The 24,422-nt window shown below is 41.7% G+C and overlaps 1 protein-coding gene and 1 non-coding gene across 2 annotated transcripts; one reads left to right on the top strand and one right to left on the bottom strand.

Annotated features, from left to right (window-relative positions):
* The first annotated feature begins 6,159 nt into the window (after nt 1-6,159).
* Nucleotides 6,160-23,096, top strand: TRIM27 (tripartite motif containing 27). The gene is made up of 8 exons (XM_045552055.1): nt 6,160-6,951; nt 8,141-8,236; nt 9,637-9,867; nt 15,891-15,913; nt 17,789-17,904; nt 18,036-18,068; nt 19,502-19,528; nt 21,435-23,096. Exons 1-8 carry the CDS (start codon nt 6,532-6,534, stop codon nt 22,028-22,030), a joined length of 1,542 nt encoding a protein of 513 aa, XP_045408011.1. The 5' UTR covers nt 6,160-6,531; the 3' UTR covers nt 22,031-23,096.
* On the bottom strand, nt 12,150-12,252 carry LOC123639010. Its single transcript, XR_006735580.1, has one exon. It is a non-coding gene; the product is annotated as a U6 spliceosomal RNA (small nuclear RNA).
* Nucleotides 23,097-24,422: the final 1,326 nt, after the last annotated feature.

The following is a 24,422-nucleotide window of genomic DNA, read 5'->3' as shown; positions in this document are numbered from 1 at the left end:
ACTCAGTATAATTCCCTTGAGATTTATCCAAATTGTTGCTTGTTTCAATAGTTCATTTATTTTTATTGCTCAGTAGTATTCCATGACATGGATGTACCACAGTGTGTTTAGCCATTCACCATTCAAGGATATTTGGGTTATTTCCAGGCATGACTATTATGAAAAATGCTCTGTGCAGATTTTTGGGTGAACATAAGTTTTTATTTCTCTGAGATAAATGTTCAATGACATGCAAATTTGAAACTCAAAACTGCAGCAGCTATTTGGCTACCTCATCAGAGAGTCCTCCCCTGATCACCCTATATGACACCCTAACCAGTCTTCATCCTCCAAAACCTGATTCTTTTTCCCTCATGGCATCATTCATACTATTAATATATATTTCTTGATTTGCTTATTGTCCATCTCTCCCTCTAGATAGTAACTCCAGGAGCCCAGGAACTTTGACTATTTTGTTCTGCACAGTGTCCTGAAGCCTAGAAGACTGGCACAATAATTGACACTCAACAAATGTTTGTTGAATAAATTAATGAATAAATACATCTCAGATATCTTCCCATTAGATCTAACTCATTTGGGGTGGGGTATCTAAATAGCATTCCATTATATGCCTTTACAGTATTTTCATTAACTTGTCCCCTACTGAAGCATATTTGTGTTGGTTCCAGTATTTTACGAATCCAAACAATGCTGTAATGACAACCCTTGTATAATCAAATATCTTTGTGCAGATGGCAGAGAAGTGGAGCAGAGGTTCAACACGTACGTGCATTTACAATTTTTTAGCTATTGCCAAATTGCTTTTAATACTTTTCTCCCAATTTACTTTCTCACCATATATTGGAATTTCTCATATTCTCACCACTATTATTTCAAAGTTTTTAATCTTTGCTAATCTCATAAATGAAGATCTTTGTCACCTCTTTTCGTATGTTTATTGGCCATTTGTTCTTTTTCCCTGTACCACCCATTCATATCTTTTGCTCATTTTTCCTCTCTCTCTCTCTCTCTGTCTCTCTGCTTTTATTTATGAAAGTATATTATCTCTCAGGGAAATTCATTCCTTATTTGCTAAAATAAAGGATGAAGAAAGTTTTTGTGTGTATCAGTCACTTGATTTTTAATTTTATGTGATCAAATGTATCCATTTGTGGCTTCTGTGTTTGGGGTCATGTTTAGAAAGATCTTCCAGATGACGAGTTTTTTTTTTTTTTTAAATCAATTTTCTTTTTTCCTAGAACTTTTATGGATTCTTTTATTTAAATCTTTCATTAATCTGCAATATATTTTGGTATAAGAAGTGAGATAGTGTATTATTTCTCTCCAAAATAGCTAGCCAGTTGTTCCAAGATCATTTATTGAATGTACATCACCAACCTGCAATTTCTTATACTAAATTCTTATTGACATTTGGCCTTTTTCTCTCAATATGTTATTCTGTCCCGTCTGTCAGATTTTTTTTTTTTTTTTTTTTTAGATAGAGTCTCACTCTGTTGCCTGGGCTAGAGTGCTGTGGCATCAGCCTAGCTCACAGCAACCTCAAACTCCTGGGCTCAAGCAATCCTCCTGCCTCAGCCTCCTGAGTAGCTGGGACTACAGGTGTGCACCACCATGCCTAGTTAATTTTCTCTACTTTTAGTTGTCCTGCTAATTTTCTTTCTATTTTTAGTAGAGACAGGGTCGCGCTCTTGCTGAGGCTGGTCTGAAACTCCTAACCTCAAGCGATCCTCCCACCTCAGCCTTCCAGAATGCTAGCATTACAGGCATGAGCCACCACTCCTGGCCCTCAGTTTATTCTTTAAGTATTGTAGTGTTGTATATTTCCTGACTATTCTTTTATTTTTTTAGCCTAAGTTTAGTATCAGTTGGTAAAAGACAGATAAGACAGGAGGAGATGGAGGAAGCAGAAATACCTTTGTCCTCACCAGGTCACAGTTTGTTGCCTAAAAAAATAATGAGGGAGGGAGCCACAGTGTCAAATGCCTCAGAGATGTTAAGACAAAGACTGAAAAGTATCCTTGGATTTGGTCAATACTAGTGGAAGTCACTACCCTTCAGGGCAGGTAGGTTGAATAGGGCAGGTATGAATTTATTTTAAAACAAAATATTTTATAAATAAAGACTCTATTTTATCATGACTTCATGCTAAAGAGCTTGCACAAACTCCCAGAGGCAAAAAAGAAACTTCCAGGCTTTCTGAGTGAGAAGTGACAGAATAAAAGAAGCATTTTAGGAAATTTTTAAGGATGATTCTCTTCCTTCAGGTGGTACATAAATCAAGAAAAGAAAAAGACTACAATTAGGGAAACAAATGGGAATAGGTGCATGGCTACTAATTCCTTTCAAAAACACTTGCAAACTGATACATTGTTGCAACAATTTAGATCAGAGTATAGTAATAGAAATTTAAATGAACAGGCAAGTTGAACAAACCAAAATTCCAAGAAATCTAGAGGATGAAGGGAAAACAGTAATCATTCCCGAAGGCGGCTGATAGAGATTACCAAATATAAATCTTGCCTTTCCCCCTACTCCTAGCCTACTCCACTCAACCCATCTATTTTGTTTGACCCTTCTTTACCTCCAGGGCACCTGCTTACAGGGGTTCTAAAGGGTTGAGAAGATAAACACCATCAATCCTGAAAAACAAAGCCAAACTCCAGGCCTGCATCCTTTAGATAAGGAGGAGGTGAAGGACATCCTGATCTACCTGTCTGCATCTCTCATATTTATACAGTTTAAATGCTGTGTATAAATAATCTTTTTTAAATCTGTGTATATTTAATCTTTTTTTGGAGTAAATCAGAGTAGAAGCATCCTTTAATTCCTCCAAATGTCAATTTTGACCCAATCTCAAACCCAAACCAGACTATGGTGTAGCCTAGCCCAAGTAATCTACATTTTTCTGGAAGAGGGCTAGGGCTACTTGAGCCTGGAATCTCAAAGACTGGGAACTCAGAGTGTGATTGAGAAAGGGGATGTGGACTTGGGGCTGGCAAGTCCACTTAGTCCTTCAGACTTCCTATCCCATGGGGAAGAGGACCAGAGTGGAACTGTAAAGTGATAGTCTGGAAGCAGAAGACCCCTTGCTCAGATACAAGGACAATACTGAGAAAATCCCAAAGAAAATTAAGAATTACCAAATCAGGGATGAAGAAGCAACACAAAAGAGCTGGAAGTCTACTGGATGATATGAGAATGCATATTGTGGGACGCCAAGACCCTAGACCAGGGGTGGGGAACCCGCAGCCTTAAGGCCACATGTGGCCTTACAGGTCCTTAAGTGTGGCCTTTTGACTTAATCCAAATTTTACAAACAAATCCTTTTATTTTATTAATACATTTTGTTCATCTTTTATATTTTTATTTTATAAAATGAACATATTTAAAATAGCAAAGAACAAAATAAGTTTCAACAAAATAATCCTCCCAGATTGACCAGCACAATTAGAACATTAGTAAGCCATAAGGACTAAATTGACAGCTGCTACAATCATGATTTAGTCTAACTTCCCCCACCTGACTGGCGCCACTACCACACCAGGTTGGTTGGCTAGAGTTTATGGGAGTTGAGTATGCCAGTCTGTTATTAGCTTTTGACAATGGTGCACTGTGTTTCTATTTGAAGTGGAATTTGTGAATAGCTGCACAGCTCAACAGTATTTTTTAATTCTATCTGCTTAACAGCCCAGCATGTCAAAGAAGACCAAGAGAATGCTGAAGGAAGAAAACAGATTTTTTAAAATGAGGATTGGGAATTGCAATATTATCTTGTTTCTGCTAAAGATGATTTACATGCTTTGTGATACTGCAATATCAACATTAAAGAAATTCAATTTTCATCAGCATTATAACAATCAAAAGGACCACAAATATTTTAAATCAGAGGGAGAGGCATGAAAGGTTGTATTGCAGAAATTAAAAGATGAAAAGCAAAAGCAAAGACAATTCTTTCAAGCAGTAATAAGACCTGGAAATAATGCCGCTGAAGCAACTTATAAAGTAGCTTATATACTCAGGACAAATGGGAAGCCATTCAGTGATGTAGAAATTGTTAAAGAATAAATTGTCGAAGTTGTAGGATGCTTAGACCCTGATAATGTTTCAAAGTACAAACAACTGCCTCTTTCAAGGAGAACCATAACTGATTGGCATCATGAATTACGCTTCAACTTAACAGAGAAACTTCATGCAATACTTCAAAAGGAAAATACATATTATTCAATCACTTTGGATGAATCAACTGATACTACTGACTGAGCACAGGTTTTATACTTCGTTCGTGTTGTAACAGAAGCTTTTCTTTGCTATGAAGAGTTACTCATTGAGATGGAAAAAAGTCTTTAAAACAAAACATCAACAACAAAAAAGAGTTACTCACTTTGGGCACTCTTGTGAACAGAACATGGGGAATAGATATCTTCAACAATTTTCAAGATAAATGTTGTGAGGTTGGACTGAATTTTGTAAATTTAGTGAGCGTGTGTACAGACAGTGCACCTTCCATGACAGGAAAACATGAAGAGTTTATTGTACAGATAAAACAAGTATTAACAGATCCAAATGCTCTCATTTCTTTTCATTGTATCTTGTGTCAGCAAAATCTCGGTGCTAAAGTGGAGATTTAAAAAATCCAAGTATTTCAAAACAAGCTGTCTTTTTTCAAAACAATTCTTCTTCAAAAGGAAATTTCAGGTAAACATTTTCCCCAGTTAGCAAAGGTCATTGATAAACAGGATGATATATGCAAATCATTTGAAGAATACGCAGCTGTTATAGACCTATTAATCGAAGAATACAGTGAAAGGTTCACTGACTTTGAGAATCATGACACTCAAATTAGCATTTCAGCCTCACCTAGTTGATATCACCAAGGCACCTAAAGAACTACAGATGGAATTGATTGAGCTTTCAGTAGATGACATTTTAAAGTTATTGTTTGATGCTAAGATTCAATTGAAATATGGGAAAATGCAGTAGAATACCCACGCCTGCGTCAACATGCCCAAAAAATGCTTTCTTGCTTTTCAATCACTTATTGCTGGGAATCTATATTCTCCTATGTAACCCAAATCAAGACACTCTTAAGGTCACAAATGGCTGATACCCATCTAAAGGATCATCTGAAACTTTGGACTTCCATGCTGCAACCAAATATTCAAATGCTTTCCAACAAAAAGCAGACACAACAAAGTCATTAAAAGGTTAACTTTAAAATTAACAGTTATCATTTTTTGAAACTATTAAATACATAGTAGATTTTTACAAAATAATGTATATTTTCAGTATATCTAATTGAAGCTTCTTGAATGCAGCCTGATTTGATTACAGCTAAATTAATGCGGCCTTCGAACATGGAAAGGTTCTCAACCCTTGCCCTAGAAAACCGAAGGATTCTCAGTCTCTATTTCAGAAATGAGCAAAGAATTTTTAGGCCCTACTCAATAGAACCACCCTATGTAGTAGGCATTTTATTCCTATTTTAATGGATAAACATCCTTACGGTTCAAAAATTAAAAGATATAATGAATGCTATCTCCTTGCTAGGGTTTAATTACCATACCCATGTCACAGGAGGAGAAACTGAGGCTTAAAACGGTAAACCAACTTGCTTGGGTGCAAATGAGGAGTAGCAGAACTGGGCCTGATTCTGCCCCACAGAAACGTTACCGTCTGATAATCAAACCTTTCTGTTTCTAAACAAAATTTCGAGTGCCTGTGAGTGGGTCTGTTTAATCACGTGCCTCACATACCAAGTGGGGCTCAGTCTGCTACCCCCATCCTCCAGCTTCTCGCGGAGACCAGGTGCTTGCGCTTCCCAGTACCTATACAAAGCCAGCTTTCTCTTACAAGGGCTGAGGGCTGGGCCCCGAGAAGAAACCCAACAAAAGATCTTCCAGGCCCGGTAGCCGCGGAAGCTTGGAGGCAGGCCCGGAGCTGTGGCAGGGTACCCTGTCACCGCCGCGCCTCGGAGGCAACATCTGCTCCTGTGACCCTAGGCTCGAGAGCGCCCCTCCCAAGGGCAGGTGGCGAGGCCTCCCGGTCCTCCCCAGAAGGAAGGAGCTCAGGCCCAGAAGCCACGAAATCCTGTCGCTCGCTGGAGGCGCGGGCCAAGCCCCGCCCCCCCGAGCCGCCTCTTCCGCTCGCGCCGGGGTGGGGTCTACGCGGCCGCCGGGATCCGCTGGGACGCGGCCACGTTGTCTTGTGCGCTTGTTGCGCCTGACCCTGTGAGCCTGGCGGCGGGGCCCTGCTCCCGGCCCCCTGGCGTAGTCGCGAGGCTTGGTGAGGCGGCAGCATTCCCGCGCTCACGCCGCGGAGCACAGTGGCGCAGCGAGCGGCCTGGCCACTCCGAGGCTTCCGCGCGCGGTCGCGTCTGGGATCCGGGCCTGAGAGGCGCCGCCCTCCGTCCGGCCCGCTTGCCTCCTCCCCGTGCCGCCCAGGAGCAGCGAACGGGAAAGAGCGCAGGAGAGCTGGGCTCCACGTAGAGCTCGGCTCCGGGGCCCATGCCCTGCGCCCCCGCAGGCCCGCGCCATGGCCTCCGGGAGCGTGGCCGAGTGCCTGCAGCAGGAGACCACCTGCCCCGTGTGCCTGCAGTACTTCGCCGAGCCCATGATGCTCGACTGCGGCCACAACATCTGTTGCGCGTGCCTCGCCCGCTGCTGGGGCGCGGCAGAGACTAACGTGTCGTGCCCGCAGTGCCGGGAGACCTTCCCGCAGCGGCACATGCGGCCCAACCGGCATCTGGCCAACGTGACCCAGCTGGTGAAGCAGCTGCGCACCGAGCGGCCGTCGGGGCCCGGCGGCGAGATGGGCGTGTGCGAGAAGCACCGCGAGCCCCTGAAGCTGTACTGCGAGGAGGACCAGATGCCCATCTGCGTGGTGTGCGACCGCTCCCGCGAGCACCGCGGCCACAGCGTGCTGCCGCTCGAGGAGGCGGTGGAGGGCTTCAAGGTGAGGGCGCAGAGCGGGCAGGGGTGGGAGCGGGAGGCGGACAAAGGAAGGAGGGAGCCGAAGGGGCTTCCCTTTTTTCCGCCTAGAAAATGGCTGAGCCGGACGTGTGGTTCACAGCCGTCATTTCCTCTCTGTCCTCTCCAGAGCCTTCGCATTTAGATTTGGGAGGAAAACCTGTAGCTGGTGAGGAAGCCAGAAGTCTCCCCACCCCCACTCTCCTTTCTCTGTTTGCCCCTGGGTTTCCCCGCTCACGAGCACATTGTACATAAAGACGGCCCACGGAGAACCTCTTTTTGACAGTTTAAATGTGGAAAACCACGTACACAACAAGCTTCAGATACTTATACTCCCCTCCACTCCCAAACAAGCTCAGACAAAACACATTCGGATGTTAACTGACGGTATACACATCAAGCAGATACTCATCAGTTTGTAAGTATTTCCACAGCACTTTCCTGTAATCCTGTTCTAGAAACTCACAGAAAAAGACAGAGTGCTTTACTGCCTAAGTCATTTAGCCATTCTGAGAATCAGGAGATAAGTTATTATAAAGATTAAGTGAAATCATAGGATGTGCAGAGCCCTTTGTGAACTGTTGAACAGTTTGGCACAACTAAACAATAACATGGAAACAAAGTACTGCATATAAAACAGTTTTAAGGCAACATTCAAGGAGACTAGGATGCTGTGTATTTTCTGTATATTTGAGGGCTGCAGGAATACACACACAATTATGTCCTTGTTTAAATGTGAGTGCATTCATGCATAATTAATCACTTAACACTTATGGAGCTTTGAACTATATCATTTTACGCACTCTGGTGATAACTCTGGAGTAGGTTGGAAAGGTGGGCTTTACACATATCACACAGTGTCTCAGTATTCTTCTGTGGAAGAATTACAATGTTATGCTTCCTAGTCCAGTCACCTTTCCACTAAGCCATGCAGTATCCTTTTAGGGACAGGTAGATGATTCACTGTTTTAAAAAACACATAAATTGCCAAAGGGGAGGGTTGGTGGCCCTGTGCTCTGGGCCTTTCTCCTGTGGGTGGCAGTGTGGTCTAAGGACGAGCTCTAACCAAGGAGTTGGTATTAGGAGTGTGTGTTCCATGTATGCTAGGCAATATAGCCATGATGATGCTGAGATCTGCCTAATCTTGAACTGCCCATCTGTTTTTCTTCTTTTAGGAACAAATCCAGAACCAACTGGACCATCTAAAAAGAGTGAAAGACTTAAAGAAGAGACGTCGGGCACAGGGGGAGCAGGCACGAGCTGAACTCTTGGTAAGGGTTGTTGGAATACAGTTAATATTGTGCTTGCTGGTCACTCTCTCTTCTGTGGGGCTGATGTTATTTCCCTTAACCTTGTCCAGCTAGGTCACCCAGAACTTCTAGGTACAAGTGGAATGAGCCCACATGGCACTCAGTAGGAGCTCACCTGAAGACCAAGGGATTCCCCAACTTTTAGGGAAAGGATGGGGGAGCCAAGTTTGGAACCTCTGGAAGTTAGACTTATCAGTAAAGTTTAACCTGCTGGCTTTGTGTAGAATGGGGTTGATCCTTGACAAAGCTGAGATAGGAAGAATTCTTGGGTATAGTTAGCCTTCGTTTTGGTACCATCCTGCAGACGGGTGCCGATAGTAGATTTGCCTAAGCCCCACTGTTGATTCTCTCTGGAGTGTTTCCCTTTCTTGACAGTGCCTCAATGCTGGATTTTTCACTCTGCTCTCTTCCCCTAGTCTCACAAGGCCTTGGCAAGTGGCTGATGTACTAATGTGATAGGGATATTTGGGAATTTGTTTTGGAAAAAAATCCAAAGAAACCAAAAACCTCAAAGCCAAAAAGTACAGAAACTTTTATAATATACACTTGCATATCTACCACCTAGATGTTTAAAATGTTTTTGAACAACAAATAAAATATTATAAATCCCCACTCATTAGCAGTATTTACATCTGAAATGCAAACTCCTAACTAGTTATGTCTAGAATCCTCTTGTGAGAAATTTTGTCAGTCCTGGCAGGGTGTAATAAAGAACTACTGAACAGGGAACTTATTTCCATGGTGTCCTTAGATCCCACCACTTTCTCTGCCCATGCAGTCTGTTGAAACCTCAAGCCCTCCTTGCTTGAAAATAGATCTGATGGGTGGAGAATCTTCTCCATGAGGCTGAGTGGACTCAAATCACTATGCATACAATGGTGTTCTCTGTGGGAGGGTTACCAAAAGGGAGAGACCCCTTCTCTGAGAATCAGGGTACCTGGGCATGCTTCCAGGCTCTGACACTACCCTTAATTGTATAGATGGAGAGGGTCACACAACCTTTCAGGGCCTTAGTTTCTTCATCTGTGAAATGGGCAGGGTGGACTAGACTTTGTGGTTTTTGAGCAAGGCCTGTACTGCCCTTTTCTTTATAATGGTGTGTGGGTGTTTCTTCCACTGTCAACTGGAAGAATCGAGTGGTTGGGGAGGGGAGGGGAGGGATGCTAAATATCTTGCAATGCAAGAAACTGTCTTGTGTCAGGCAGAAGACTGGAAATAATAAGTGAGTGAACACGGTGCTTGTTTCAGTATCCTAGGATGAAATGATGAGGTCTTGGGGGTGGGCAGTCAGGGAAGAAATATGAAGGACACTAGAAGTGATACTTTTCTCTCTTCACTGCTCTTCCCTGTCATCTATATAGAGCCTGACCCAGATGGAGAGGGAGAAGATAGTTTGGGAGTTTGAGCAGCTGTATCACTCCTTGAAGGAGCATGAGTATCGTCTCCTGGCCCGCCTGGAGGAGCTAGACTTGGCCATCTACAACAGCATCAATGGTGCCATCACCCAGTTCTCCTGTAACATCTCCCACCTCAGCAGCCTGATCGCACAGCTGGAAGAGAAACAGCAGCAGCCTACCAGGGAGCTTCTGCAGGTAAGGCTTGGAGAACTCTGCCAAGGTAGCTCCCACTAAAAGTAGTCTTTCTTCTCCTTTTTGCCAAGTAGTATCCAGGACCTCCTGTCTTCTTGCTAACTCTGCAAGAGTGGCAAGGGCTTGCCAAACTCTGTATTGGGTATGTTGGAAAGAAAATGTATGTTAGAACTTCTTGTTGACACAGCTTGGATCAGTCAGTTGCATTGTTTCATGGAAAGGGCAAAGAGAAGACCTGATGTCCAAGCCTGCCGTGCTCTGACAAGTGATCTGATCACAGGGGATGCTCTTGATCTCTGTGGGCCTCAGTGACCTCATTTGCTCATGAAACGAGGGGCTAGACCACGTGTCATTCAAAGACCCTCCTCATTCCCGTATCCTATAACTTCAACATACATATGCTTTACCACAGCCACAAAACAGTAACCACTTAAGCAGGAGTGGTTAGTTTGAGCAGTCCTGTGATTTAACCTTGGTAGTGGAGGTGATAAAGCTGCAGCAGAACTAACCCAGCAGAACCACAGGAAACGAGCTAATGCCTGTCTGTCATTTGTTCTTTCAGCACATATTAATTGTGTGCTTTAGGTCATGCATTATTAAGTGCTAAATAAGCTTTTCTGAATTATATTCTAATGTGAAGCTCAATTAGTGAATAGTTATCACAGGTGTTGGTAAAAGCCATTAAAAAGGGACAATTGGATAGAGCAAGGGTCAGCAAATTATGGCTCATCACCTGTTTTTGTATGTCCGGGGAGCTAAGTATGGTTTTTGCATTTTTAAATGGTTAGAAGAAATCAGAAGAATGTATTACATGAAATTCAAATTTACATGAAATTTGTTGGATTTATGTTATATGAAATTTAAATTTAGTGTTCCTACATTTTTATTGGAACACAGCCATGCTCGTTCATTTATGTGTTATCTCTCACTGCTTTTCTGCTACAGCAGGAGCATTGAGCATTTTTGACAAAGACTGTATGGCTCATAAAGCCTAAAATATTTACTGTCTGGCCTTTTAAGAGAAAATGTACTGACCTCTGCTTTAGAAGAATAAGAGAAGGCAGTTTGAGCCTTAAGGTACATTGGTGTTTGCTTGCCAGGGAGGCAGAATGTTTTAGGAGGGAAAGTGGACAACACAGTAATGCAGCTGAGGTCAAATAATAATCAGAGCTGATATCCATTTGGTTTAGCAACATGACCATCATTGCTATCCTTATATAGAACTCCCACCATGGAATAATTTAGGGAGGAGCCATGTCGGGGAGTTGAGTGGTGACTGGGTGGGGTGAATGGAGACTGCAAGAGTAGATGATTCTTTCAAGAAGTATAACTGTGAAGGGGATCTAAGAAAATACTTGGAGGTGAGGTAGGATTGTGGAGCTATATCTGGAGGTGATGCTAAGGAAAGTAGTTAAACATATTTTCAAAGTATGTGTAGGAAAGAGGGTCTATATTATGAGGTTTCCAGGTGAAGGAAGACATTGAAGCTACAAGAAATGATGGACTAATACACAGTGTGCTGTTCCTGAGAAGGCAGGTGGGAATGGGGACTAATAACATATGTACAGGAGTTAGCTTCAAAGGGTCATCTGTTGTATGGGAAGAAATTATTGTTTCAGAGTATGAGAGGGACCGTTGGTTTGTGAGACAGAGTAGGATTATTTGGTCAGTTAACATCCGTTTATGGTGGGACCATTCTGCCCTGTTGTGTGGCTTTGTCTGCTTTGCTTTCTCACATTTTGGCTGCTGTGGTGCAGTCACTGAGAAAGAGATAGTTGGGCTCATCCAGGGGTTGAGGTTTTGCCAGATGAATTTGAAGGTTTGGTTTTTTTTTTTTTGTAAAATATACATAACATAAATTTCACCATTTCAAAGTATAGAAGTCTGTGGCACAAACGTATTTATTAAATTCACAATTATTAATTGTGTGCAATTATCAACCACTATCTAAATCCAGAACACTTTCATTACTCTCAGAGGAAACCCCACACTGTGAAGCAATCACTTCTCATTCCCTTCTATCCACACCCCCTGGCTCTATGGATTCATCTACTCTGTATATTTGATATAAATGAAATCATATAGTATGAGGCCTTTTTCTTTCACATAGCATAATTTTTTCAAGGTTCATCCATACCATATCATGTTTCAGTACTTCATTTCTTTTTACGACTGAATAATATTTCATTGTATGGCTATGTACTACATTTTGTTTATTCATTAGTTGGCGGACATTTGGGTTGCTTTCACCTTTTGTCTGTTGTGAATAGTGATGCTGTCAACATTAAACTATAAAGGGATTCACAAATTTTTTTGTAATTCTTGTGCTGGGGCCATGCTAATCTTCTCTGCATGGTTCCAGTTTGAATATAACTGCTGCTTAAGCATCATTCTTAAGATTTTAAAACTTTTTTTTAAAGGTAGAAGGTATTTGTGAGAATCTATTTGAATAGATGGATCATAAAACTGGAGTTGGATTATGAGGAAAGGGGAGAAAAAAAGGGGATCATGACCTCAAAGACGGAGGAGGGTCTCTATGATTATCAAAAAGTACTTACGGTGAAAGTCATCAGAAAAGCAAGCTGAATCTTATGGCAAAATATTAGAGACAGTCCCGTTGATCAGGAACAAGGCAGGATGACTACTGTTGTCTCCCTCTATTTAACATTGTACTAGTGGTTTTAACCAGTTTAGTTAGATAAAAGAACTAGAGCCATAAGAATTGGAAAAGATGTTAACATAAAGAAATCATCAGCCTTTATGTTCCAGGTGACAGCCACTAGAACACATAGTAAAAGAAAACACTTTAGGCCTGGCACGGTGGCTCACGCCTGTAATCCTAGCACTCTGGGAGGCCGAGGCAGGAGAATCATTTGAGCTCAGGAGTTCGAGACCAGCCTGAGCAAGAGCAAGACCCCGTCTCTACTAAAAAAATAGAAATTAGCTGGACAACTAAAAATATATAAAAAAAATTAGCTGGGCATGGTGGTGCATGCCTGTAGTCCCAGCTACTCGGGAGGCTGAGGCAGAAGGATCGCTTGAGCCCAGGAGTTTGAGGTTGCTGTGAGCTAGGCTGACGCCATGGCACTCTAGCCTGGGGCAACAGAGTAAGACTATCTCAAAAACAAAAAAAAACACTTCATTTCCAATTGCAAAAGAAAAAAAAAGATATACCTGGGAATAAACTCACAAGAAATATACAGAAACGTATGTGGAGAAACACTTATTATAATTATCAGACACTTCTGAAAGACATCAAATAAATTTGAACAAATACAAAGATGCCACTTATTTAATGACATCTCTGTAAATTGTCAGTCCTCCAAATTCATAAATTTAACACAATTTCAATAAAAACACCAATAAGCTTTTTTTCTATATCTAGACAGTAAACTTCAGATAAGAAAAATAAGCACATACAAATAGCTGGGATACACTGAGAAAGAAGAGCTCTGATAGAGAACTGGCTCTACTGATATTAAAACATACTACAAACCTGTATAATTAAAGCAGTTGGTATTAGCACAAGGAAAAAAAAACATGCATGTATTGTAACCAGTCAAAAGACGATGTTAAGCCGGGTGAGGTGGGTCATGACTATGATCCTAGCACTGTGGGAGGCTGAGGTGAATGGATTGCTTAAGCTCAGGAGTTTGAGACCAGCCTGAGCAAGAGTGAGACCCGGTATCTACTAAAAATTTAAAAAATTAGCCAGGTGTGGTGAACACCTATAGTCCCAGCTACTCGGTAGGCTGAGGCAGGAGGATCACTTGAGCCCAGGAGTTGGAGGTTGCAGTGAGCTATGATGACGCCCCTGCGCTCTGGCTGGGGTAACAGAGCAATACTCTATCTCAAAAAAGAAAAAAAGATGATGTTAAATTAAAGTAAAATATTTGCAACAAATATCACAAATAGAAATATTAATAATAACTCTAATATGTAAAGAACTTTCCAAAATTGAGAGAAAAGATCAAAATTCTATAGGAAAATGGGCAAAAGACACAAGCACGTTGCTAAAGGCATATGAAATTTGTTAACATCTGAAAAAAATGTTTAGCTGTACTTACAATAAGAGAATTAAATTATCACGTATACTCTGAAAATATGTTTATCTATTGTGTATCAATAAAAAATAAAATAGAATCCAGGCTGGGAGTGGTGGCTTACCCCTGTAATCCTAGCAGTTTGGGACGCTGAGGCAGGAGGATTACTTGAGGCCAGGAGTTCAGACCAGCCTGAACAAGAGGAGACCCTGTCTCTACAAAAAATACAAAAATTAGCTGGGCGTGGTGGTATGAGCCTATAGTCCCAGCTGCTCAGAAGGCTGAGGCAGGAGGATCACTTGAGCCCAGGAGTTTGAGGTTGCAGTGAGCTCTGATGGTACCACTGCACTCCAGCCTGAGTGCCTGCCTGTCTCTTAAAATACGTATGCATAAGGTTATTTGCTGCAACATTTTTGTAAGTGCACAATATTGGAAATAGTGTAACTTCTAAACCTGGAAGATTGTTTTAGTTAATTGTGCATGTATAAACAACGATACACATGGAATAGTAATACTATGCAACTGTAAAGAAAAAAAAGACACCAGTGAACTGATACGGAGTGGTTCCCAGTATACGTTGCTATATGAAAAGATCAAATTGTAAATTACAGAGTATGCTACTTATTGCGTAAGAAAAAAATGGGAATTGGAAAGTATATGTATCTGTTTATTTTTACAAAGGAAACTGGAAAGACAAACCAGAAAACGATGGGCTGGGGAGAATGAGATAGAAGGGAATAGTGGAGGGAGTGACACGAACTCTCTGGCCAACTCTCAGGCTTTTTGAGCACCAAAATAGATAAGAACAGTAATGGGTTGTAACCCATTGAATAAAATAAGAATCTATAAGTCCATACTAATAATAAATAAGGGAAAATTTTTCCTTCCATTAGAATGTCAACTAAGTAATGTAGAAGGAATTTTGAAGTTAGAAAATGGCCATTTGGCAGTCATCTTAGTAAAAATTAATTTAGACAAAAATTATCAATGGATGCTGCATCTAAGGGGGGAAGTTTGATGAGGACTGGAAGTATCTCTTATAGATTACTTATTATAAATAGGAAAATAGTAACTATACAGCGATCAGAATTAGTATCACAAATAAGGGAATACCATGTACCTTTAGAAGGAAACAACATGTACTAGTCAAAGATGGTAAAACCTGAGTTTAATCCTGAGGGAAGTATCTGACAAACCCAAGTGGCGGGACATTCAATAAAGTAACTGGCTGATATTAAACACTGTTAATGCCATGAAAGACAAATCAGTGCTGAGGGACTGTTCCAGTTAAAGACACATGTCATCATAACTAAATGCAGTGAATGATTCTGGGTTGCCTGAGGGGAGCAGGGTGGGAGAGCTGTAGAGAACATTATTAAGGCAGTTCATTAAATCAGAATATGAACTGTGGGTTAGATAAACATGTCAATGTTCAATTTCCTAAGAAAATGTACTCATTCTTGGGATCAACATGAAGTATAAAGAGATACAATCTAAACAATGACTTCTTAAAAGGGTTTGAAGATAAATATGTCATATATGAGAGGAGAGAGAGATAAAATGATAAGTGAGCAATTAAAGGTTGGTAAATTGAGGAAAAGAATATATAGGAGTTTTTGGAAGTAGCAGCTTTTCTGTGTATTTGATATTATTTCACAATAAAAAGCAAGCTGGACAGGTGGACAGTTGCAGTCCAGGGGTAAAGTGCTTGAGTTAGTAAATTTGAAATCATGAGGTCCTTGACCAGTAGATGGTGAGTGCAGAAGGAGCTCATAGGAGATGCTGGTATAGCAAACATTATGTACCCAGTTTCCTCTGCCTGATTCCTTCCTCTGTAAGGCTGTGAGTTATGTTCAGTGAGCCTTGTTTCCCTGGTTTCTCCTAGGAGAACCAGCCTATACTGGTGTTTTCAACAAATATCTATGAAAGAAAACTGAAGTTATGAATGACTCCTTATGGTTATCTTATTCCTTTCTCTTACAGGACATCGGGGACACATTGAGCAGGTACCGTTTTTTTCTCCCAAATGTTAAATAAAGCATGGAAAGACTGTCTCCCTCACATTGTAAATCCTGAAAGCAGCCCAGAGCCTGAGATAGACATCTTACCAAATTGATACATACCCTGACTGTCCCTGAAGAGAGTCACTAAGTATGCAAGGAACGAGATGAACCACAGCTTTTCTCAGTAAAACTTAGGAGTTATTGACAAAATGTGGATTTGGGGGGAATGGGTTTCACTTGGGAGGGTGCTGGTGGATTTAGGGCTATGGAGTGGGTGGGGCCTCTTACAGGGACTTAGGCAGAGTGCAAGGGTAGCTTATGGCTGTTGTTTCCTATATATTTCAGAATCCTTTCCCTTTTGTTATCTTTTTTTTTTCCTATAATAGTGGAAATAAGGCCTAAGGAAAGTACGACTGGCCTAGAATTACATAATTACTCATGAGCCACATGGATTCTGGCTCTTATTTTAGTTAGTTTCCCACCATTAAACAACAGGTGAGGAAGAGCTCCCTGGAAGTTGGGACATGACCAAAGAGGGAGAACTTGAAGGGGGCAATAAGCCAGGGTAAAGCTGTGTTTGCAGGATGCATGGCGAGGCAAATGGGATAAGCCTTGGGAAAATGATGTTTGGTACAAGAGTGCCTTCAGGGGTGGAGACTGACTTTGAGGGAACTGGACGTTGAAGTTGATTAAAATCTTGAGTAGTGAAAACCCTCGAAAGGAAAATGCAGCTTGACTATGTGGGAGCATTTGGGGAGATGGAGGAGGGCCTCATAGATAGGGTAGGTTGGCTGGGAGGTCTCTATGTATAGAGAATCATGTTGATAGAATTGAGGTTCTTGAGGGCTCCTGGGATGGAGATAAAGTTGGAGCTCGTACCCGTCCTAGCCAGATGACCCAAGCAAATACTACCTTTACATGCTACTTTTTGATGCCAGTCTAGTTCTGACCTAACATATGGAGGTGGATCTCTCAGACTCTAGCAGTTTCTGACATTAAGGATTAGGTTTGGGTGTATGAGATAGAAAACCTAAAATTTCATTGGCTTAAGGCTTAAACATAATAAAATTTTTTCTCACCATATAAGAAATGTGCAGGTAGGTAGTAGCCTGGGGTGGGCATGGTAGTTCTAGAGATCTTCAGAGACTTGGGTTTCTTCTCATTACTATTCTACTGTCCCCAAGGTAATGGTCCTGATATAGTCCCGTCCATAGCTGGTAGAAAGCCAGCCAGAAGGAAGGAGATAAGTTGTATCACATTCCTTTTTAAGTAGACTTCTCAAAATACTACGGATATTTCCTACTTCTCAGTGGCCTGAATTCAGTCACAAGGTCATGTGCAGCTACAAGGAACACTGGACCGCTGTGAGCCATAAAAGGTGGAAGATGGGAGAAGGGCTATTGGGTAGGCAACTAGCAGTCTTTGCCATAGACTCCCGTGCAGAGGTGGGGAAATTTGGTATTGTCCCTCAGAGTGCCTGTCTGTCTGAAGATGTCATTCTCTTCATATTTGGGAACCTGAGGATTCTGGATAGTTGCCTACCATTAATATCAAGGATTGTCATGGAAGATAGTGCTTTCTGGCAAGGTCAGCCTCATAATCAATTAAATTCAGTAAATCTTTTTGAATACTTGCCATTTGAAAAGCCACGAATGAAGTACTTTGGGGGATACAGGAATGAGTAAAATGTCTTCATTGTTCTGGTCTAGAAGATCATAGCCTAGGAGGAGAAGACGGGAACAGCTGTAGTGTGTGGTTTTAAAGGCTGTACACCTGTGTTGGACAGTTTATCCTAGACCCGGTCCTGGCCCCTGGAAGGTTATGGAATTAGGAAGTCAATTTAAAAAACTTCTTTTTTTTTTTTTTTTTTAAATTTAGGGCTGAAAGAATCAGGATCCCTGAACCCTGGATCACGCCTCCAGATCTGCAAGAGAAAATCCATATTTTTGCCCAAAAGTGTCTGTTCTTGACAGAGAGTCTGAAGCAGTTCACAGGTAATGTGAGGAGAGGTGTCATAAGGGGAAATGGATTTATACTCTGAATATCTGTGTATTGTCTGAAAGGATATATTTTCCAGCCAGATAGTGGGATACAAACTGAATATCTTCTCCTTTTCTCTTCTTAGAAAAAATGCAGTCAGATATGGAGAAAATCCAAGGTAAATTTATCTACCTACTGGACTTTTGATGTTGAAGTTTCTTGAGAAGAAGAGCATCTGCATTAAAAGTGTGGGAAAATGGGATAAGGATGATACTCACTGGCTACCCTCCCCTGACATTTTATGTCTTCCTTTTAGTCTTATTAACTTTTTCAATTAATAGCCTCTTGTTGTAATTTGAAGTCTGTTAACCATATTCAATCAGTTCTCCATCTACATCAGTGAAGAAGAAAAATAGGCAATCTGAAAATTAATTAATCCAGAATTAATTTGATTATTTTAATTTTTTTTAATTGGGAAAGAGAATGAACAAAAACTATGCTAGTTTTTAGTTGAGCCCATTTTTTAAATTAATTTACTGAGTTCCTCCTGCTTGTGGGCACAGGTGTCAACCAGGACAGGAGGAATTGAACAACACTGCCAGGGAAGTGGTTAGAAATAGTTTTTACCTATAAGATTATAAGGATTAAGATTTGTTACCATTGCTAGTGCCTTTAGAATGAAACCTGACACATAATAAGTCCTATATTTATGTTTATTAAATAAAGTGTTCTGGGCATTTGGAGAAGCTTTTCCAAGTCTAACATGTCCTGCTCCTGAGCCACATTCAGTTTGGAGTTGGCTGCATATTGAATACTAAGTTCCTAGGCAGGCAGTCTGATAGAGTCTGAAATCCAGTTAAATCCTTTTATTATTTATTATAACATGATCTTTGATAATTTTCTATATTACGTATGCTGAAGCCTTATTTGTATTGCATCTTCTCAGAAATGTACTTTTTTGGCATCTAGCAACATAGATTTCGGGAACACTCACATGTCCTCCACAAGCAAGACAAATAGGGAGAAACTCCACTCAGTGTGGTAGATAATACCAGAAGTGACTAGTTCAGGTGTGATTTTCCTTGATCTGGCTCTCATTTACTTCTCCCCTTCTCTTGCCACTTATCAGTGAAATCATATGTGAATATGCTTTGTCAGCTGTAAAGTGCCTTATAAGTGAATAGTCTTGTTTGCCCCGGAGTGGCAGTGGTTGTCCCTTGAGCCACCCAGCTCCTGCAACAGAGATGACTTATGATAGCTAAGAGTGGTGTATGATGTGGGCTTGGAACCGGGTTTCCCTCTGCAGAGCCAGCTGGCTTGCTGGAAGGTGGAATCCTTGATCTTGTCTCAGTTTGACCCCATGTCCTACCAGTCTCAGGTGTGTGGTTATCCTCTACTCGACGTTCCCAGTCTCTGTTTCCTCAAAGCTCTTGGCTGGTTGATAAGAGTCATACATTGTATGAAGAAATCAGTGTGTGGCTGACAACAGTTGTTCTGGGGTTTCTAGTGAAGACCATTGCTTTATGATGACTAATCAAAGGTCCCTCAGTTATGTTTTTCCTGGAAATACTCATGTGACTTCCATAATTTATTTTCTCTTTGTTCTTTCAGAATTGAGAGAGGCTCAGTTATACTCAGGTAGGTGATGGGAGACAAGACCATACTGGGGTAAGGAGTTAAAATCCTTGTGAACCTAACTACTAACGTGAATGGTATACTGCTCTCCTGCCCAGCCTCAGGGGCAAACTGTGATTTGTGACAGGCAGGAGTAATGGAGCTCAACTCCTATTCTGAGTGCTAGAGAGAATCCAGGAGTCTTGTGTCATCCCATCACTATGCCTCAAGGCAAAGCTCGAAACTCCCCCTTTCCTTGACAACCACCTTCACCCTATGATTTAGAGAGACTGGGTAAATCTACAATCCCAGAGGTACTCAGATCTGAGGTCTGTACTTTCCATAGTCACACAGCCACCTTCTGTTATGAGGAATCCTCTTCTTAAAGAGAAACTCTACATACAATAGGTCTTCATTCACTGGTGTCCACTGACTGTCACCCATATTTAATTCTTTCGGAAAGTATTAACTGAGTACCTTACTTATATCCTACACTGTCTAACATTGTGCAGGGCACTTTAGAGGGAACAAAAGAGTATGAGACACCATTCTCCTCTTGCAGTTTGCATTGTTAGGTTGGAGGTATGAGGTGTACCCACGACACAAGAAAGAGATAGGGCCTGATGCAGTGGCTCACGCCTATAATCCTAGCACTCTGGGAGGCTGAGGTGGGAGGATTGCTTGAGCTCAGAAGTTCGAGACCAGCCCGGGCAAGAGTGCGACCCTCTCTTGACTAAAAATAGAAAAATTAGCTGGGTGTTGTGGCATGCACCTGTAGTCCCACCTACTTGGGAGGCTGAGGCAGGAGGATTGTTTGAGCCCAGTAGTTTGAGGTTGCAGTGAGCTATCATGTCACCATTGCACTATACCGGGGTGATGGAGCAAGATCCTGTCTCAAAGAAAAAAAAAAAATTGGCAGCCATTGTGGACAGATTGTTGAACCAAGAACCAAAGGTTCTGGGGTTCTTGGTCACCTCCCCCAGTTGCTTGTCTTGAACCTTTTATGGGAGTCATTTAGCCTCCTGAGCTTTGACTTCTGAGAGGTCATGTTTGATTTCCTTGTTGCTCCTGAACAAGATGTGAAGAACAAATGACAGCATACATTTTAGTGCTTTGAAAACAGGAAAACACCATATGATTGCAAGATGCTGTAATACTAAATACTAGAGGAGATGACATGGGTGATACACAGTTTTCGATTTAAGAACAGGAAGAGTGTAATGGCTTGGGCTTTGAAAAACTTTGAGGAAGTGTGGGTCTTGCACTGGACATTAGAAGAGGATGAACAGGGTTTGAATGTGGAGAGTAAAGATCTTATATTAACAGAATGGATAAGAGTGATTCAAACGGTGGGCAAATTTGTTCAGTTTCCCAGTCCCTTACCCACAATTCCAAAATCCTAAATCTCTGAAAGCCAAAAGCTTTTTCATTATTTTATGGCAAATTAGTAATGGTAGCAAAGCCTGAATTTATGTGGGACTAGAAAGTCCATATTTTACATGAGGTGAGCATTCATATGTCTCACAGTAGATCTATTAATATTTGATTATAGAGTGCTGTACCAGAGCCTGTCTGTCTAAAATCTGTAATATTCTGAATTCTTTGAAACTTTTGGCCACTGAGGCTTTCAGATTAAGGGATTGTGGACATGTAAGAAAACCTCAAATTTGACTTTATAATGGATATTGTGGCTTAAGATGTGAAAGAAAGGGAATGGGTAAAGTTTTAGTACTTTCAATATATCTTGGCTAAAACAGGTAACCAGCTAATTGAAGCAGTAATTTTTGAATAGTGATCTTTAGGATGTATTTCATATAAAATGACTGCAACCTCTAGTGGGGAGCTCTTACTCTCAGGGAGATAGGAGGAGGGAGGGCTAGATATTCTAGAGCTGGCTCTCAGGCTGACCCTCCCCTTTGTGTCTCTGCAGTGGACGTGACTCTGGATCCAGACACAGCCTACCCCAGCCTGATCCTCTCTGATAATCTGCGGCAAGTTCGGTACAGTTACCTCCAACAGGACCTGCCTGACAACCCTGAGCGGTTCAATCTATTTCCCTGTGTCTTGGGCTCTCCATGCTTCATTGCTGGGAGACATTATTGGGAGGTAGAGGTGGGAGATAAAGCCAAGTGGACCATAGGTGTCTGTGAAGACTCAGTGTGCAGAAAAGGTGGAGTAACCTCGGCCCCCCAGAATGGATTCTGGGCAGTGTCATTGTGGTATGGGAAAGAATATTGGGCTCTTACCTCCCCAATGACTGCCCTCCCCCTGCGGACCCCTCTCCAGAGGGTGGGGATTTTCTTGGACTATGATGCTGGCGAGGTCTCCTTCTACAACGTGACAGAGAGGTGTCACACCTTTACTTTCTCTCATGCTACCTTCTGTGGGCCTGTCCGGCCCTACTTCAGTCTGAGTTACTCGGGAGGGAAGAGTGCAGCTCCGCTGATCATCTGTCCCATGAGTGGGATTGATGGATTTTCTGGCCACGTTGGGAATCATGGTCATCCCATGGAGACCTCTCCTTGAGGAGGTGAACTCAGGCCACAAGAGCTATTGGCTATAATCCTATGCCAGGCACAAGGCATCTTGTCTTGCCACTTCCTGTCTGTCACCGCTGGATATCCTTACCATGTTCCATGCCCTTGCAGTGGGAGACAGAATGTCTGTGTTCTCTACCATTTTTTTCCATCCCACACACATTGTGAGATATAGTGAGAAGTATCGGGATTTCCCAGAAATAAAAACCAAATGTCCACCTCCAGTATTTTCACACTTTGTGATTTTACACATTCCTGGAGAGGATAAAGAATGTGGATAATCTTTGGATTTGGAGAGCCATACAAGATACTTACACCTTCTTGGCTCAGCCTGGATTCCTCTGGTTTAGCCCCACATAGTGATTATGGGTAATTGCTGTCATTTCTGAACTAGGGCTCCTTTCTGCTAACCTAGAATGGAACTGTACAAGGCCCTGTCAGCACAGCTCCCTTTATCCCAGTTTTTCCTTCTGGAAACAGTACCTCTACCCCGATTCCCCATCTGCTGTAATTTTATTAACTCCATTAAAGAGGCCTGTATGTGTTTTGGTTAGTTACAGTTATGTTACAATAATGGTGGGAAATGGCCCCACTTTTGTTATGAGATAATGTTCTAATCAATGTCTCTTCGCCTTTGTATCTTTTCTGAGGGCTTTCTCTGTTCCCTTTATTCCAATGAAAGGTGTATCCTGGTGCTGGGTGCACATCATCCAGGATAATATTCCACCCAACTCCGTCCACAGTTTCCCAGTCCTATTTATGGACTGGTGGTCAGTCATATGCTATCCATGAAAGAATTCTGGGGTAGTATTCCAGGGATTCATTGACTTCTTGCCTCCTTTTCTCCATCTCCTTTGGAGAATGGGGGAATTGACCTTTCTAATGTGTATATCATCAAGGGGCAGCTCCATCCCCATGGCCATTAAAACATAAGACATTCTGGAGTCAGAAGGCTAGGACAGATCACTTTGAGCAAGCCCCCATGATGGTTCTTAGTCCTCTTCTCTGTGGGTACATGCTCCTCTGTTTAAAAATAAAGTGAATATGGATGTTTACATTGTTGTTGTTTTCCGGGTCTTGGTAGGATTGGGTTCATAGATGTTGGAAGGGAGGGGGAGGAAAGGCTTAATGGTTTTGGTTTCCCACATGGGTCCAGAATCCCATGATAAAACTACTTTCTCAGTATCATATTGCTGCTTTCTAATAATGCTGAAAAAGTAGTGTTGGACATCATAGCCTACAGCTCTTGTATTGGTTAATCCTGTAATTTTGTTAGGAAAGTGTTTTCTCAAGTCCTTTTTTTATAATTGGAAATGGAATAATGCAGTAATACTTGGCATAGATCAGAAGACCCAAAACTTGCTTCCTAGCCCAGAACCACCAGCCCAAGCCCTTGGGGGCATGGAGTCACCATGTGCTGAGGAAGAAAGATCAGGCTGAGAGAATAGCAGGGATTTGGATTATTTCCCTTTCTGAACATGGCCTCAGAAGACAGGATTATGAGTATACTTATCCTGTACCAGGCATTGGGGTTCCATGGCTGAAGATCATGAGTTGTGATATCACATCCTAATTTTTTATTCATCAGGTTTTAAGGGAAATAATGTAACCAGGGGCTATAGAAAGGGGCTTCCATGAGGCTAGGTTAGCTTTTGCTGAATACTCAGATATAAATGCATATGATAACTTATATACATTTATATAAATACTTTCAAAAGACATAAGCAGTGCTTGGCACATATTATGAAGAGCTTTATGCACAGTAACTTATTTAATGCTCATAACAACCTTATCAAGTATGTACTATTGCCCTTATTTTACAGATAAGGAAACTGAAGCAGAGAGAGGGTAAATGACTTATCCAAGGTGCACAGCTAGGAAGCAGCAAAGCCAGGATTCAAACTGAGATGGAACACATGACCACATACATCAAATCTTGCCCCAAAATATATATAGATTATGCTTTTCTGCATAAGAGGGGCAGAGCAGAGACTGGAAGCCTTGGAATGCCAGTCCATTGACCTGGGATGCCTGCCTTATAACACTGTCTACTCTAAACTTGAGGATCTTCAACTGGAAAATGGGGTGAAGAGTCCCATTCAAAATCATTCCAATTTCATTTAATTTAGTACATTGGGGAAGGGAGGAAGAATAAAGGCCCACAAAGAGGACACTTTGTTCCAGTCCAAAGAAACATGCCTTTGGGATGGACTCCTGGTTCTTGCTGCCTCAGTGATGGGGCTGTCTCCAGGCTAACTTAGAGGATCTCACACTGAGTCTACTTTATTCCCAGTAGACCTAGTGGAGCAGAATTTTGTTGCATTTTTATTCAAAGCAGCAGCTGGAGCAATGGTAAGCAATCTTGTTGGATTCAACAAAGC

The sequence above is a fragment of the Lemur catta genome, chromosome 5 (assembly GCF_020740605.2).
Source record: "Lemur catta isolate mLemCat1 chromosome 5, mLemCat1.pri, whole genome shotgun sequence".
Classification (NCBI taxonomy): domain Eukaryota; kingdom Metazoa; phylum Chordata; class Mammalia; order Primates; family Lemuridae; genus Lemur; species Lemur catta.
This window is presented reverse-complemented; position numbering and strand designations above follow the sequence as displayed.